Source organism: Aphelocoma coerulescens, chromosome 7 (assembly GCF_041296385.1).
Source record: "Aphelocoma coerulescens isolate FSJ_1873_10779 chromosome 7, UR_Acoe_1.0, whole genome shotgun sequence".
NCBI classification, from domain to species: Eukaryota; Metazoa; Chordata; class Aves; order Passeriformes; family Corvidae; genus Aphelocoma; species Aphelocoma coerulescens.
In genome coordinates, this window is record NC_091021.1 from 20,936,523 (window position 1) to 20,950,470 (window position 13,948).

The 13,948-nt window shown below is 36.7% G+C and overlaps 1 protein-coding gene across 15 annotated transcripts in view; it reads left to right on the forward strand.

Moving 5' to 3' along the window:
• Positions 1 to 13,948, forward strand: part of LOC138113370 (sodium channel protein type 1 subunit alpha) — a 63,313-nt gene that overhangs the window by 12,475 nt on the left and 36,890 nt on the right. For 3 of the 15 annotated variants that reach the window (XM_069021530.1, XM_069021535.1, XM_069021540.1), the window contains exons 5-13: positions 401 to 492; positions 1,595 to 1,867; positions 7,249 to 7,312; positions 7,686 to 7,827; positions 7,978 to 8,184; positions 8,676 to 8,981; positions 9,722 to 10,069; positions 11,272 to 11,404; positions 12,223 to 12,461. In XM_069021530.1, the coding sequence (XP_068877631.1) occupies positions 401 to 492; positions 1,595 to 1,867; positions 7,249 to 7,312; positions 7,686 to 7,827; positions 7,978 to 8,184; positions 8,676 to 8,981; positions 9,722 to 10,069; positions 11,272 to 11,404; positions 12,223 to 12,461 (1,804 nt within the window). Of the gene's footprint in view, positions 1 to 400; positions 493 to 590; positions 683 to 1,594; positions 1,868 to 7,248; positions 7,313 to 7,685; positions 7,828 to 7,977; positions 8,187 to 8,675; positions 8,982 to 9,721; positions 10,103 to 11,271; positions 11,405 to 12,222; positions 12,462 to 13,948 lie in introns of all 15 variants that reach the window. The other 12 variants (XM_069021533.1, XM_069021539.1, XM_069021542.1 and 9 more) reach the window with 10 other exon arrangements.

Below are 13,948 nucleotides of genomic sequence, written 5' to 3' on the forward strand. Positions count from 1 at the left end.
AAATAATTTTCACATTCAAAAATGCATATTTTGATGTAAACATAAATACTGCAGAAGCCATTAGTACAGCTAGTATTAGAGAGGCTAATTTCATGTCCTGCTTTTTTTTTTCTGAGCAGAAAAGGAGCTTCCCTTTGACTTCATTCTCCGAACTTACCAATCTAGTCTAGATAAATTTTAGGCTTTCAAAGTAAAATCAGTGTGATTCACTTCAGAGATATTTAATTTAGCTGAAGGCTCTGAAAGTATATTAATGCAAGGCAAACTGCAGTGAAAGGTAAACCTCTGACTGTTGATATTTAAGTTTTTGCTAAAAACGCCAAAGTGGTCTTGATGAAAGACCCAAGTAAGTAGCATAAACTTTGCCTAAATTCTGAATAACTGTGATTTAATCCTACAGGTATGTAACAGAATTTGTAAACCTAGGCAATCTTTCAGCTCTTCGAACTTTCAGAGTATTGAGAGCTTTGAAAACTATTTCTGTAATTCCAGGTAAGAAGTAACTGGTGTAAGGTGTTAGGCCCCTCGTACCTCCCAACTGTTCCTTTTTATCCTGTCATTGTGTTTGTGTGTGAACTCCCCTATTACAGATATGTGACAGAGTTTGTGGACCTGGGCAATGTCTCAGCGTTGAGAACATTCAGAGTTCTCCGAGCTTTGAAAACAATATCAGTCATTCCAGGTGAGAGCCAGGTTAAACACTGAGGCTGACTTTAATTCACTCAAATGGAATTCATATTTTTTAAATATAAATCTTATTTCTTTCCACAAAAAAAGCAGGAATCAGAAGGTATCAGAATTCACTGAAATCTCTGATTCCTTGCTTTTAAAAATGAGCACTTTCCTTTTGAAATCAGCCTTTGAGTTTAACAGATTCTTGCATGAGACATTGCAGTACACAGCGTGTGTGGTTTGCATCGTATGACGTCAAGCTTTCTTCTCCACATTCAATGAATATAAGTAGCCCTGAAGTTTTCTTACCCATGTGTATCCTACCTACATGATGTTATGTGGTGTTTGTTGCGAATATTGGTGTCTGAAAAATGAAACTGTTTGAAATGTTGACTTACCAAGAAGATGAAGGAATAAGATAATAAAGAATAGCATGGGTGTTGCATGGGGGATTTATTATCTTAAAAAGCTACAATTTTCCAAACCATTTCCAGTTTTATAGCATTAAATTTGAATCCTATTTGTTGTTGAACAGGTTTTCTGTCTTCTAAACCTAGTATGTTATAAAACTGATAGTAGTAAAGGTTTGGAGCAAGATGTATTGACAAATGAAAAGAAAGAAGACGTTTATGTGAGATTAATGTACAGCATGAGTAAAAAATAGTTGCTTGTTTTATCATTAAAACAAGTGTTTTGAAATATATGCAACTCATTCCACTCACTGTTTCAAATGGACATTAATTTCAGCTATTTATTCATTTTCACAAGTGAAAAATCTCTTCACAAAAGTGTTGTTTCACAGACATTACAATCATGTATTTGGGCTTCTGCATGAAATCTGTAACTTTACTGGGAGACACTGCCATATTTGTGCTTTGAAAAAGTTTCCAACAGCAGAATAAAAATTCTTTTCCATTTGCAGGCCTGAAGACTATTGTGGGAGCCCTGATTCAGTCTGTGAAGAAGCTCTCAGATGTGATGATCCTGACTGTGTTTTGTCTGAGTGTATTTGCACTGATAGGGCTGCAGCTGTTCATGGGCAACTTGAGGAATAAATGCCTACAGTGGCCTCCAGAAAATTTTACTTTGGAAACAAATATTACTTCTCAGCTAAACAGCACCATAGGTGAAAATGGTACATTGGTTAATTCAACAGTGACTCCGTTTGACTGGAAGGGGTACATTGAAGATGAAAGTAAGTATTGTCTGCAGAATTCCCACTGAAGTGTTTTGTGGCTGACCCAGTTCTTAGAAGGAAGGAGAGGAAGGGATGATACATTTAGTTACGACAGAAGTGTTTTCTCTCTCATATGTCTGCTCTAAAGGCCTGCATGGAAGAGGGAACAAGGGGCATGGTCTTGCTACTTGATACAGTTCTTTTTCTCAGCTCTATCTGCCAAATTCACATCTCCCCTGAGACAGAAAGGACTCCTAAAATTACTTAATAGTCTTAAATATTTTTCATTCTGTTATCCAAAGCAAGATGAGCAGCAGCATTCTATGTCTTTTTGGGCAGATATCAGAGACTTCTGATATGCAATGAGAAGTCCAGTGATGAAGTCCTCAGTATTTTCACCATCCATTCATTCTTGTGCCTTATTATTATTATTATTATTATTATTATTATTATTATTACTACTATTACTTTTATTGAGGTGGGTTGAGGTCTAACAGATATTTTCTGCTAAAATTAATGCTTATTGTTCTTATAAACTGCAACACAGGCATCAAAAGCAAATTATTCCCTGTCATTAATCACAGTTTCTGAAGTTTTAAGAGACTATTCTTATGTTTTCATGCCCTGTTCTCTCCTCTTTCAATCTTCTTGTATGCTAAACAACACGGGTCATTAACCATTTTCTCCTACAATGTATTTTCTAGATGTTGATCTCTCATCCGGATCCTTTCTTTTTCATAAGCATGCTTCTTAAAGTGCAGCACCCACATACAGGCATTTCTACTCCACATAGGGAGTACTAAGTAGGAAAGAAGTAGTAGCATAGTGACTTATACTTCTGTTTCATATATTCTATATAGCTTGCTGTTTGCAATGGTAGTAATGTTTTGCCTTTTGTCTACCTGCTCCTGAATCAGTTTATTGTTCCAGCCTGAACAACACCCTATTTTTTTCCAACTATTTCTCCAGCTGTCTGGAACCTTTGGAAATTGAATTTTTTCCTCAAACTCACCACCATCCTTATTGGTGTCATTTCCAAATTTGATAAGTGTTCTTTCATCATCTAGATTAGTTAAAACGTTGAATAGCAGCAACCTCAAACAAATTTCTTCAGACATTGTTTTAGTGCCTCTTTCCACTTTGATAATTTCCCAAAGTATGAATTTTCAACCAGTTTTGCTGATGCAGAGCAGTCTGGCAAACTGAGAGTAGATAAAGAAATGCATTCCAGTACAGTTAAATGTGAGCGAACAAACCTATGCTCCCTATCCTACAAATGAATGCTCACAGTTCATGTTGAGACAGGTTTGCATAGAGACTGTAGGTGATGCCATGCATCATCTCTAACAGTGAAAGTTACTTTTGGAGTAAATTAAGAACTAATAAGGAGAGAGAGATAGAAAAGGAAAGAGAAAAGAGATCACAGTGACCAGCTGCAAAGAGGAGTCGAGGGGTCTCCAGGTGAGTCTCCTCACTTGGGTATCCTTTCCAGTGCAGCAGTGACACTTTTCCCATAGCAACTTTGTGATTTTCGTTAGCATCTCCTCAAATTCCCTACAGCTTGCTCCTTCTTACAGTGCTATTAGCACTAGTTGGAGTGCCCTTTGATCAGAGTGGGTGCTGCTCAGCTGTTGGTTTTTAAGCTTGTACATGCACATTATTAGGTCACTTAATATAAACCAAAAGCTACAAGCAAAGAGTAGGAAAAATGGGGAGAAAGAGGGGTGAATCTCACACCAGAGACAATTGCTTCCTGTGAGCACCTGCTGTGGCAATAGTGTGTTTGCAAGTGTAATGTCATGAGAATAAAAGCAGCACGAAGAACAGCATGAGGACAAAGGAAAAATAGTGCCGCAGAGGCTCTGGAAAACACTGCCCCAGCAGCTTACATGTAAGGCTGCAGGGAAACTGAAAGGCAGGATATAAATTGCAATTGGAAAGCCCTTAACAATAGGGATGCTGAGGCACTTAGGGCACTCTGGGACAGCCAGGACTGACTAATTAAGGCTAAAACTCTGCAGCCAAAAAGCTAAATAATATCCTGTTCACATAAATAAATTATTGACCAGGAAGAAAGAATTACCCCTGTATTTAGCACTACTGCAGCTGCTACTGGAATACTATATAAAGTTCAATTTAGATAGAAAGTTGAAAAAAATGGAGGAAGTTCAAAAAAGAGCAGAATGATTAAAGGGTTGGAAAACATGCTTTATACCAAGATAGACCAGGAGCTCAGCCTACTTAGCATATCAAAGAGAAGGTTTAAGGGGTGATTTGATCACAGTGAAAAAAAAAAAACCATGGGGAGCAGAATTTTCATCCTAGACATATCTTTGATCTAGCAGGCAGAGATATAACAGGTTCAATAGCTGCAAGTCAAAGCCAGACAAATTCTGAATAGAAGTGAGACAGCTTCTGACTGTGATCACACAACTAATCAATGACTATGATGGATTTCCATCTGAATTTCTTAAACCAATCTTTTTGTGAAGCTCAATTTACTTGAACACGTGAATTCATGGAGATCCCATGCTATGGGGTATAACAAAGTCTAAGCAGCCTCCTAATGAAAACTTAGACTTCAAGGCCAAACTTAATTTCCTGGCTTTTAAACAAAGAATTTATAAACTCAAGTTCTGATTTCAGTTGACTTAAAGAAGACCTGAAGCACCCTGAAAACAAAGATCAATTGAGTTAGTTCCAGGAAGTACTTTACTGAGTGGCTACATGAACCCTTGGTATATTTACAGGATTTCATATGTATTATGAAATTTATAATGAAATTACAAGTCTTATTATGAACTTAATAACGTTGTCCTTGCTTACCAGCAATTTCTAAGAGAAAAATTATCTTCTCACAGCTTCCTACTCTCTTTTTGCATATGGGCAGGCAGACAAGATACAAAAACCAGCTGCTTCACAGGGCAATAAGAAGTGCTCTACCTCCAGCTCAGAGCAGTGCAATGGCAGTGTCTTTTTTAGGAATTATGGAAGTTATTACGCCATTACTTGTGTATACTATGCAGAAAAAGGCATGTAAGCCCTAATTTTACCACTGAGCTCATTTTTGGAGGCACCATTGAGAGGGTCTTCATGCAAGCTTTCCTGGCATTAATGAGTCAAGCACTTTTTTTTTTCCCCCTTTTTCTTTTTCCAAGATAAGAATTCTGATAAACTTAGTTCCAGATAAGATGAGGTTTATCTTAACAAGCTTTCCACAAGCAATTTTTTCTGAGAAAAAGCATCTCACAATTTATTTTGTGAAATAAAAATTATTCTCTGTGCTTCTCATGTTATACCCTATGCTTACTCAAACAGCTTTAATCTTGCTTGAAGTAAAGCACTTACCTACCAGGGAGATTTTCCCACTTCCCAATCAATTAAAGAGGAGCCAAACATACCTCATTGGTGTAGAAAGGGATTTTTCACATTACTTTGGTAAAACACAATTCATAGTTTTGCATTTAGATAGGGGCACATGCTTATACTGCTCAGCTTGTGTGTTATAAAAATTCTTCTATCACGATAATATTTTGAGCACTTGCCCAAGTGTATCAGTGCACTCAGAGAAAGCCTGTGTGGCTCTTGTTTCCGTGTAGCTGGCAAGTACAGCACCCTTGCAGGGCACATCTTGTCTGAGGCACAGAACCTGAATGCAGACCTGTTGTAGCAGTTCAGCTCAGCTGGTGCAGTGCTGATTAGGACTGACTGCTCCATGTAAGCTATATCAAAGCGGGTTTGCTTTCTTCCCAACCAGCTGTTATGTTCCAACATGTTTTAATCATGATTAGCTGACTGAATGCAGAATAAGATTTTCTTCCTAAGGGTCAGCAGTGGCCAGCATCCTGTCAGCTTTCTGTTTACAGCTGTGTTTCAGCACATAGCAGCTCTGCAATGCACACCAGCCCAGAGTGACAGCAGCCACACACAGGGCTGTGCACTTCACACAGCACAGGAGATTGTTCCCTCTGAGATGCAGATACGTCATTAGACAGTGAAAATGAGTCCTTCACACAGTGTCAGAACAAGGTCTCATTTTTCCCAGTGGTGAATTTTGCTCACAGGATGGAGCTGACCAGGTACTGTGTCCCTTCTTGCTGAGCCAGCAGCTTGTGACACCTCCTCAGACTCAGCAGCCTGGCTTGGGCAGCACGGGCAAAGTCAAGTTTAAACTCACTTGCACTCATTTTCAAATGAGATTTTAAGGGAATCTAACAGGACAGTTCAATGGAAAAGAAATCCAACGTGGGGTTTAAATCTTCTCAGGAAGCAAACAAGGTGCCACCTTAATTCTGAAGCTGCTATGCTTCTTAAGTATTGGAGCTAAGGAAGTGCTCGGGGGAGCACCACCATGTCCCTGCCCTGTCCTTACAGACAGCCTGAGACAATGCTTTTGGATTCCATCAGAGATGGGACACATGGTATCACCCTGTATAAAAAACATCCTTATGCCTGTGACCAAATGGGAGATTGTTACTACAGGAGAAGCTCCTCCTGTGATAATTCTTCCAAAAATCAAGACTTCAGCAATCAAGACTGCAGGCATCTGCTCTGAGGGGAAAAAGAAAAATACTTCTCAAGGATACAGTCAAAATGAATCTTAATAAGCACAAAGTTTTTTTAATCTCTTTGTTCTTGTAAGAAGAGATAGGTCAATGTCTTTGTTATTTAAACCATTTAAAATGTCCTTTAACTATGGCATTACTGTACAGACTATGGGATGGTTGGTTACACGGCGATTTGATGGAACTTACCCAATTTATTTTCCAAAGGTCTTCAATAATTCTGTCATGTACTCTTAAAATCTTTCTTACAGAAGTTGTGACTGCTGCAGTAATTATGTCTGAGTTAAATTTAGGTGTATGCCAGGGCCTTCATACAGTCAGTGGGTACAACTGCAGTGTGTGCACACCCATTACCATCAGAGCCATCAGCAGCTGGGTGGGTTTTTGCAGAGTTTACGTATCAGATAACAAGTGCTTGTAAGCAACAAACTGGAACCCCTGGCAATACCGATCAGAAAGTTTTAAATAAATTATGAGAATATTTTTTTCAGATCGATTGTAATTATTTTAATAAACAACTGTACAATACTATTTCATGGAGCATGATTTAGTTCAGTGATCAGACAGAAGGGAGAATCTACATCCAGAAGCATTTGACAGAATATTTAGTACATTTTGGCATTTTAACAGTAAGTGCTGTGAGTGATAGTGCTTAATGAAATTAATAATGTCATTTACTCTAAAGTTGTCCTGCTGAGAAAATAATACTGCTTGTTTAAAATTGGATCAGAATTCACCTTAAAATTTTTAGAGTCAAAATATTTATTTAATAGAGATTTAAGATAATGGCTATATTTGGAATTCTATAATGTTTTAAAATTCTTTTCTAAACAGGTCATTTTTATTTTCTGGAAGGGCAAAATGATGCTCTGCTTTGTGGAAATAGTTCTGATGCTGGGTAAGACCGAATTTTATCATACTATTGCACTGTGTAGAAATTAGATCCATGTTCTGTAGATGTGCAGTTGGAGCAGGGCTATATTTTGAGTGACCACTTCCTTTCACATAGGAAAGGCTTTTACACTGGGCTTAGGATCTGTGTTCCTGATCAGAGCTCAGTAAATTGGTCGGATAAACAGTCTTTGCATGGTGAGTGAGTAATTTAGTATTACCATAGCCCCTGCCTCATTGATAACAGGAACAGCAATATGGGATGGGAAAACCTGGAAAAACTTGTTATTTTGCAGTTCTGGCTGCACATATGAATACACCAATATCCAGTTGACAATATTAAAATTATTAAATAGGTAATGTCCAGTTTGTCTTTGTAGGCAGTGTCCAGAAGGATATACTTGTGTGAAAGCTGGTAGAAACCCCAATTATGGGTACACAAGTTTTGACACCTTCAGCTGGGCTTTCTTGTCACTGTTTCGGCTAATGACTCAGGACTTCTGGGAAAACCTCTATCAGCTGGTGAGAATTTTTTAAATGAAAATAGACTAAATATGTTTGTATCAGTGATGCAAGAGAACTAGAGTCAATTTCCTTATCTTAATTTTAACAGTATGAAAAACAGAGCTTCTGTTAACCTATTCTTGCTTCTAAATGAATTATTATTTCCAGACTCTTCGTGCTGCTGGGAAGACATACATGATATTTTTTGTTCTGGTGATTTTTCTGGGCTCTTTCTACCTGATCAACCTGATCCTGGCTGTGGTCGCCATGGCCTACGAAGAGCAGAATCAAGCAACCCTGGAAGAAGCAGAGCAAAAAGAGGCAGAATTTCAACAGATGCTGGAACAACTGAAGAAGCAACAAGAAGCAGCACAGGTATAGTTTATGATGTAGTAATGCAGGAGTGTAAGGAAGTGAGTTTAATAGAGGTATTCACCCTATAGTTTCTGAATTTGGAAATATAAAGCACCCTGTTGGTCTTTCAATGACAGAGCTAGCTCAGAGGTTTTCTATTCTGCACTGAAGACATGAAATTGTGAATGATTCAGCCATCAAGAAGGAATATTCAAAACTAGGTATAGGTTATTCACTATGTTTTTCTAGTCTAGTGTCATTAATACAATCTGTTAGACTTCTGCATTTAAAATTTACTCATGAAGGATGAGAGAAGTCCATGACCAGCACATATCTTGAGTCAACTGATTAAAAATAATTAGAAAAAAAACCTAGGGAGAGGATATCCTATAGAAAGTAGGATATAAGATCTGAGACTTTTGGAGTAGAAATTATGTATAAGTAAATTAAAGAAAGGAAAACATTATGTTGTGTTTTGCTCAGTGACATAAATTCCTTCTCCACCATGGTAGGCAGCAGCGGTGACAGCAGCAGCAGTAACAGCATCTGCAGAGTCCAGGGAGCCCAGTGCTGCAGGAGAAGCAGGAGGGCTCTCAGAAAGTTCCTCAGATGCATCAAAATTGAGCTCAAAGAGTGCAAAAGAAAGGAGAAATAGAAGGAAGAAAAGGAAACAGAAAGAACAGTCTGGAGGAGAGGAAAAAGATGAAGATGAATTTCACAAGTCTGAATCAGAAGACAGCATCAGAAGGAAAGGTTTCCGATTGTCTATCGAAGGCAATAGACTGACATATGAAAAGAAGTATTCCTCTCCACATCAGGTATTGCCTATAATTATTTTTAGTAAAAGCATATATTTAAAGCATCATAGGCTGTTTCAAAACTACTTTACTCTTCTTAAAGTACAGTAATGTGATGCTACTGCATAAACAAAGGAAATACTGATACTTTCATTAACCTTAATTAGCGTTGCTAGTGCTTGAGAGGAAGTGCTCTAGCTGCCAGACTGCCTTGTAAAAGAACCCCTAGATTTAAACGTAACCTCATATCTCTGTTCTTCTAATAGAATTATTTTTAAATCATGTTAAAATATTTTCTGATTGGTTATGTGGGGTTTTGTTCCTTTTAACATGATTATATATTACCTAGACCTGTTAAAATGCTACAGTATTTTTCTGTTATAATAGCCTCACATTTTCTTCCTGTTTAAAAGATGTTTGAACCAACGTTTGTTCACTATGGGCAAGATGCTTCATACATGAAACAAAGTGCATGTACAGACTTCCTTTCTTGGTAGGAATTATGCAACTAATCTATTTGGTAGCTTTAGCTGAGAAAGGAGTGTTCAGGACTGGTTTTGTCTTAAGAATCCATGAACAGCAATACTTCTATCTGCAAAATATATATCTGATGAAATACATGCAAAAATTTCCCAGCAGCATGTAGCTTCTGGGTAATATGGTTACTCTCATTTAAGAAAAAAAGAAAACCTATGCTAATCTAATAACAGTGCTAAGTCTGAGGATTTCAGCTAATAACCACATATTTTGTTTGCCTGCAGTCTTTGCTGAGCATTCGTGGCTCCCTGTTTTCCCCAAGGCGCAACAGCAGAACAAGTCTTTTCAGCTTCAGAGGTCGAGCAAAGGATGTAGGATCAGAAAATGACTTTGCTGATGATGAGCACAGCACTTTTGAAGACAATGACAGCAGAAGAGATTCTCTCTTTGTGCCACGCAGACACGGTGAACGGCGCAACAGTAACATTAGCCAGGCCAGTAGGTCATCCAGGATGCTGGCAGTGTTTCCAGTGAATGGGAAGATGCACAGCACCGTGGATTGCAATGGGGTGGTTTCCCTGGTTGGTGGACCATCTGTTCCTACATCGCCTGTTGGACAGCTTCTGCCAGAGGTGATAATAGATAAACCAGCTACTGATGACAATGTAAGAAAGTTTTAAATAGCTTAGGCATGGTGGCCTTTTTTTACTGCACCAGCCAGTGTTTTCTACAGAATGGAACCCTTGGCAATGCTTCCTGGTTGGTCAAGCTGTGAATGCTCCTGCATCTTGTAAAATCTTTAGTAAATAAACCAGCTGAGATAGGTTGGCAACCTAAGCATTTACTTACAAAGATTCTCATAACTAACAAACGCAACTCACAGTTTCCAAGTAATAAAAAAATATCATACACATTCATAAAAATGCTATGCTTTACTGTATTACTGTGTCATACTTTCCTTTAGCTGATCTAAAGGTCCATCTAGCTATCGTAGTTGACATACAATGGAAAATATTATACAAAAATGTTATATAACTGCAGTCAATATGATGCTGTATTACCACTATCAAAATTAGCATTATTAGTTAATTTTGATATCATTCTTCCTTATCAGCCTGGTTAAAAATGTAAGGAAGTTATCAATTCCTTATTACCATTTATTTCCCATCCCTATATATTTTCCATACATTTCTTGTGAAGTATTGTCGTATAGACAACAAATAGTTCATTGAAAGATCACAGTTCAATACATACTTCCAAAAATGAAAATGTCTGTGTGAACATATGTGCAGCACAAATTGCTGCCATTCTCTTACCATATACAAGGTAAGAGAAAATGTCTCCAAAAATTCTCTTGCTTAGTCAAAATTTGTCTACTCAGATTGCTAAAAAATACTAGCATGAGGAAGCATGAGGAAGTCAGACTTTTCTTACTTGCTACAGTTTGATTAGGGGAAAAGGCTATTATGTTACAAACCCCAGAATATTCTGTCAGCAGGACCACGGAAACAAATTGCAGTTTGCAAAATTTTGTGCAATATTTTGAACTCAATCCTTTTCCATTTTTTTAAATTACTTTTCATATCTTGAAGGAAAAAAATGCAAAATTTAAGTAAAGAAACTCTCTCTCAATCTTGAACTGTAGGTACCTATGACCTAATGCCTTTCTAAAATTATTTAAAAGGTACTAAAAAGTAATAAAAGTCCGACATGATAAAATATGAAGTGCACGGGGCACGTGTCCAAGCTAAGACACTACTAACAGGCTTATGTAGTATTTGCTTATCTCATTGTTTCTTCAACATGGTCTCACCTACTATTGTTCTCTGTATAGGGCACCACGACAGAAACAGAAATGAGGAAGAGAATATCAGGTTCTTTTCACGTTTCTATGGACTTCCTGGAAGATCCAGCTTTAAGGGAAAGAGCCATGAGTATTGCTAGCATCCTCACAAACACCGTGGAAGGTGTGTGTGCTATGCATAGTTTAATATTTAATCCTGTTTTTCCCATGGATTTCTGAAAAACTTGAGTTGAAACTTGAAAACAGATTTAAAATAGCTTAAGTAACAGATAACATCCCACAAACTGACACATATTTATCAGTAAATTCAAAGCTCTTTATTTATTAAGGTTATTACATAACTAAGCATTAAAGGTATTACATAAGGAAGCATTTCTATCTCGTTGTTCTGTCACCATCTAACTCATTTGCATGGTCATAACTGAGTGGATGCTTATGCATAGTAATTAAAAATGTTTTACTGGACTCAAAAAAGTGTGTCACAAAAAACACCGAATGTTTTTCAAAAGTATGCAACTATTGTTAAAATATATACGCATTTTTGCAGATATATTTATTCAGTTACTCTTTAAAGCAATTCTAGGTGTTTTTCTCTTGAATTAGGAATGAAAATTTTTACTTAAATGCCACAAATTTCAGAATAAAAATATTTACATACTAGAACAGTAGGTGGGAGAAACAAGTTGAAGTGTAATCAAGGAAAAATTAAATACATAATACAAACTGATGTATAAATTGATGCTGATTGGCATAGTGATTGGAATACAAAGAAGTTGTGCTTGACAGATAAGATTTGAACATAGTAAATATATTTGATAGCAATTTTTAAAGACCTTTCTTAAAAGCCCTGTAGAATAGAGGCTTAAAGGAGCTTAATCAGCACCACTACAGACTGAAAACTGGATTGGTACAATTCATATTGGAATGAGGAAGGTTAGAGAAATCACATAGTTATATGTATAAAATTTCTTCTCCCCACAGAACTTGAAGAATCAAGACAGAAATGCCCACCATGTTGGTATAAATTTGCAAATATTTTCTTGATCTGGGACTGCAGTCCGCATTGGTTAAAAGTTAAACATATTGTCAACTTAGTGGTAATGGACCCGTTTGTTGACCTGGCTATTACAATTTGCATTGTTTTAAATACACTCTTTATGGCTATGGAACATTATCCGATGACGGATGAATTCAATAGCGTGCTTTCAGTTGGAAATCTGGTAAGTCTGTTGGGTTTTTGTGTTCATGATTTGGAAGGAAATATGCCTGTAATAACTGAAAAAAAGAAGTTTTAACAACTTTTTGGATATTTATTGGCCTCCAGATATAAGTATCAGAACATTTTTGGAAAGTTGACTGTCAACCCTGACTCATGTAGCGTAGGATACTGTAAAATCAATATATTGCTGTGTTCTGCAAAACTAAATTAAAAATTTAAAAATTGGCTCCTACTACATTAAGTAAAGTCCATCTTAAGCAGAGTTTGATTTGTGTAACTACTAAACCAGAAAATGCATTGCTTCCGTGAAAGAAGCACTATGCAAATAAATGCAGTGTTAATTTCTCAATCAATACAATACAAATCTTTAAATTATGAATGTATTTTTAATTGCTGTTTCCTGAGAAGAAATTTACAATAGCTAAAAGATCCCTTTAAAAGTACTTCTAGAATTTTCTTCTGCAAAGGTTTTTTATATAGATAAGTGTATCTTTTTCTTTCTATGCTTCATGTGAAAAATATCCTGCCGTACTTTTTCCTCTCCTATTTTTTATTTTTTTATCCTCTGATAATTAGTAAAATATATTTTCTTTATGTTGTCAGCTGTATTTTCTCCCTTTCTCTCTGCTTCAAAAAGATAAATTATTAAAGATTTCATGAGTGAACTTTTTGTAGTTTTTATGCTTTTGAACTGACAGGTTTGATCACACAGAAGTATCTGCAGCTACAGTCCTACTTTATCTCTTACTTTAAGAATTTATTTCTTATAATGTGATTTTTAATAATTTTTGTTTTGTAATGAGGAACAAATAGATCATGTAAATAACTATAGGATTTAGGAGGGAGAGTGAACAGAAAATTGTACATCTGATTTTCATATACTTAAAATAAGGGAAATTCTGAGCTTTTGTTTCCTAATAAAATGTAAAATCTTGTATTGTAGCACTTAATAGGTTTGTTTTCTAACCAACAAAATTCAATATAAACCTTGATTTACCTCTGACTACAACGGGAGTGTGAGAGAACTTGTCTATAAGCACCACATTCTTCCTGATTTAGCCTCCCTAACATAAACCCCTTCTGCAATAGAGAGGCTCTCGGAGGTTGCCTGCTCCAGTAGTTCCACTTTAGAGCTCCTTGAAAACCTTCCTGTTCTGACTATTAGGAACCTAAGTCAGCATTTCAAACTGTATCATTTCTATGTCTTTCTCAGGGGTTCCAACCCTGTAGCTTAAACATTGGTAACCTTTCCCTCTCTGGTGTTTGTATCTAGAGTGTATTTAAAGACTGTAGCAATCTATCTTGAGTATTGGTGTTCCTAGGCAGAGCAAGTCAGACTCTTCTTTCCTGTCTCCTGATTATCCCAGTTAGATTATTCTCTTTAGCTGTCCTATTTTCTGTTCAGCTTGCTAGAAAGTGGGTTATCAAAACAAAACAAAACAAAACAAAACAACAAAAAACAAAACAAAAAAAACACAGATAACATTT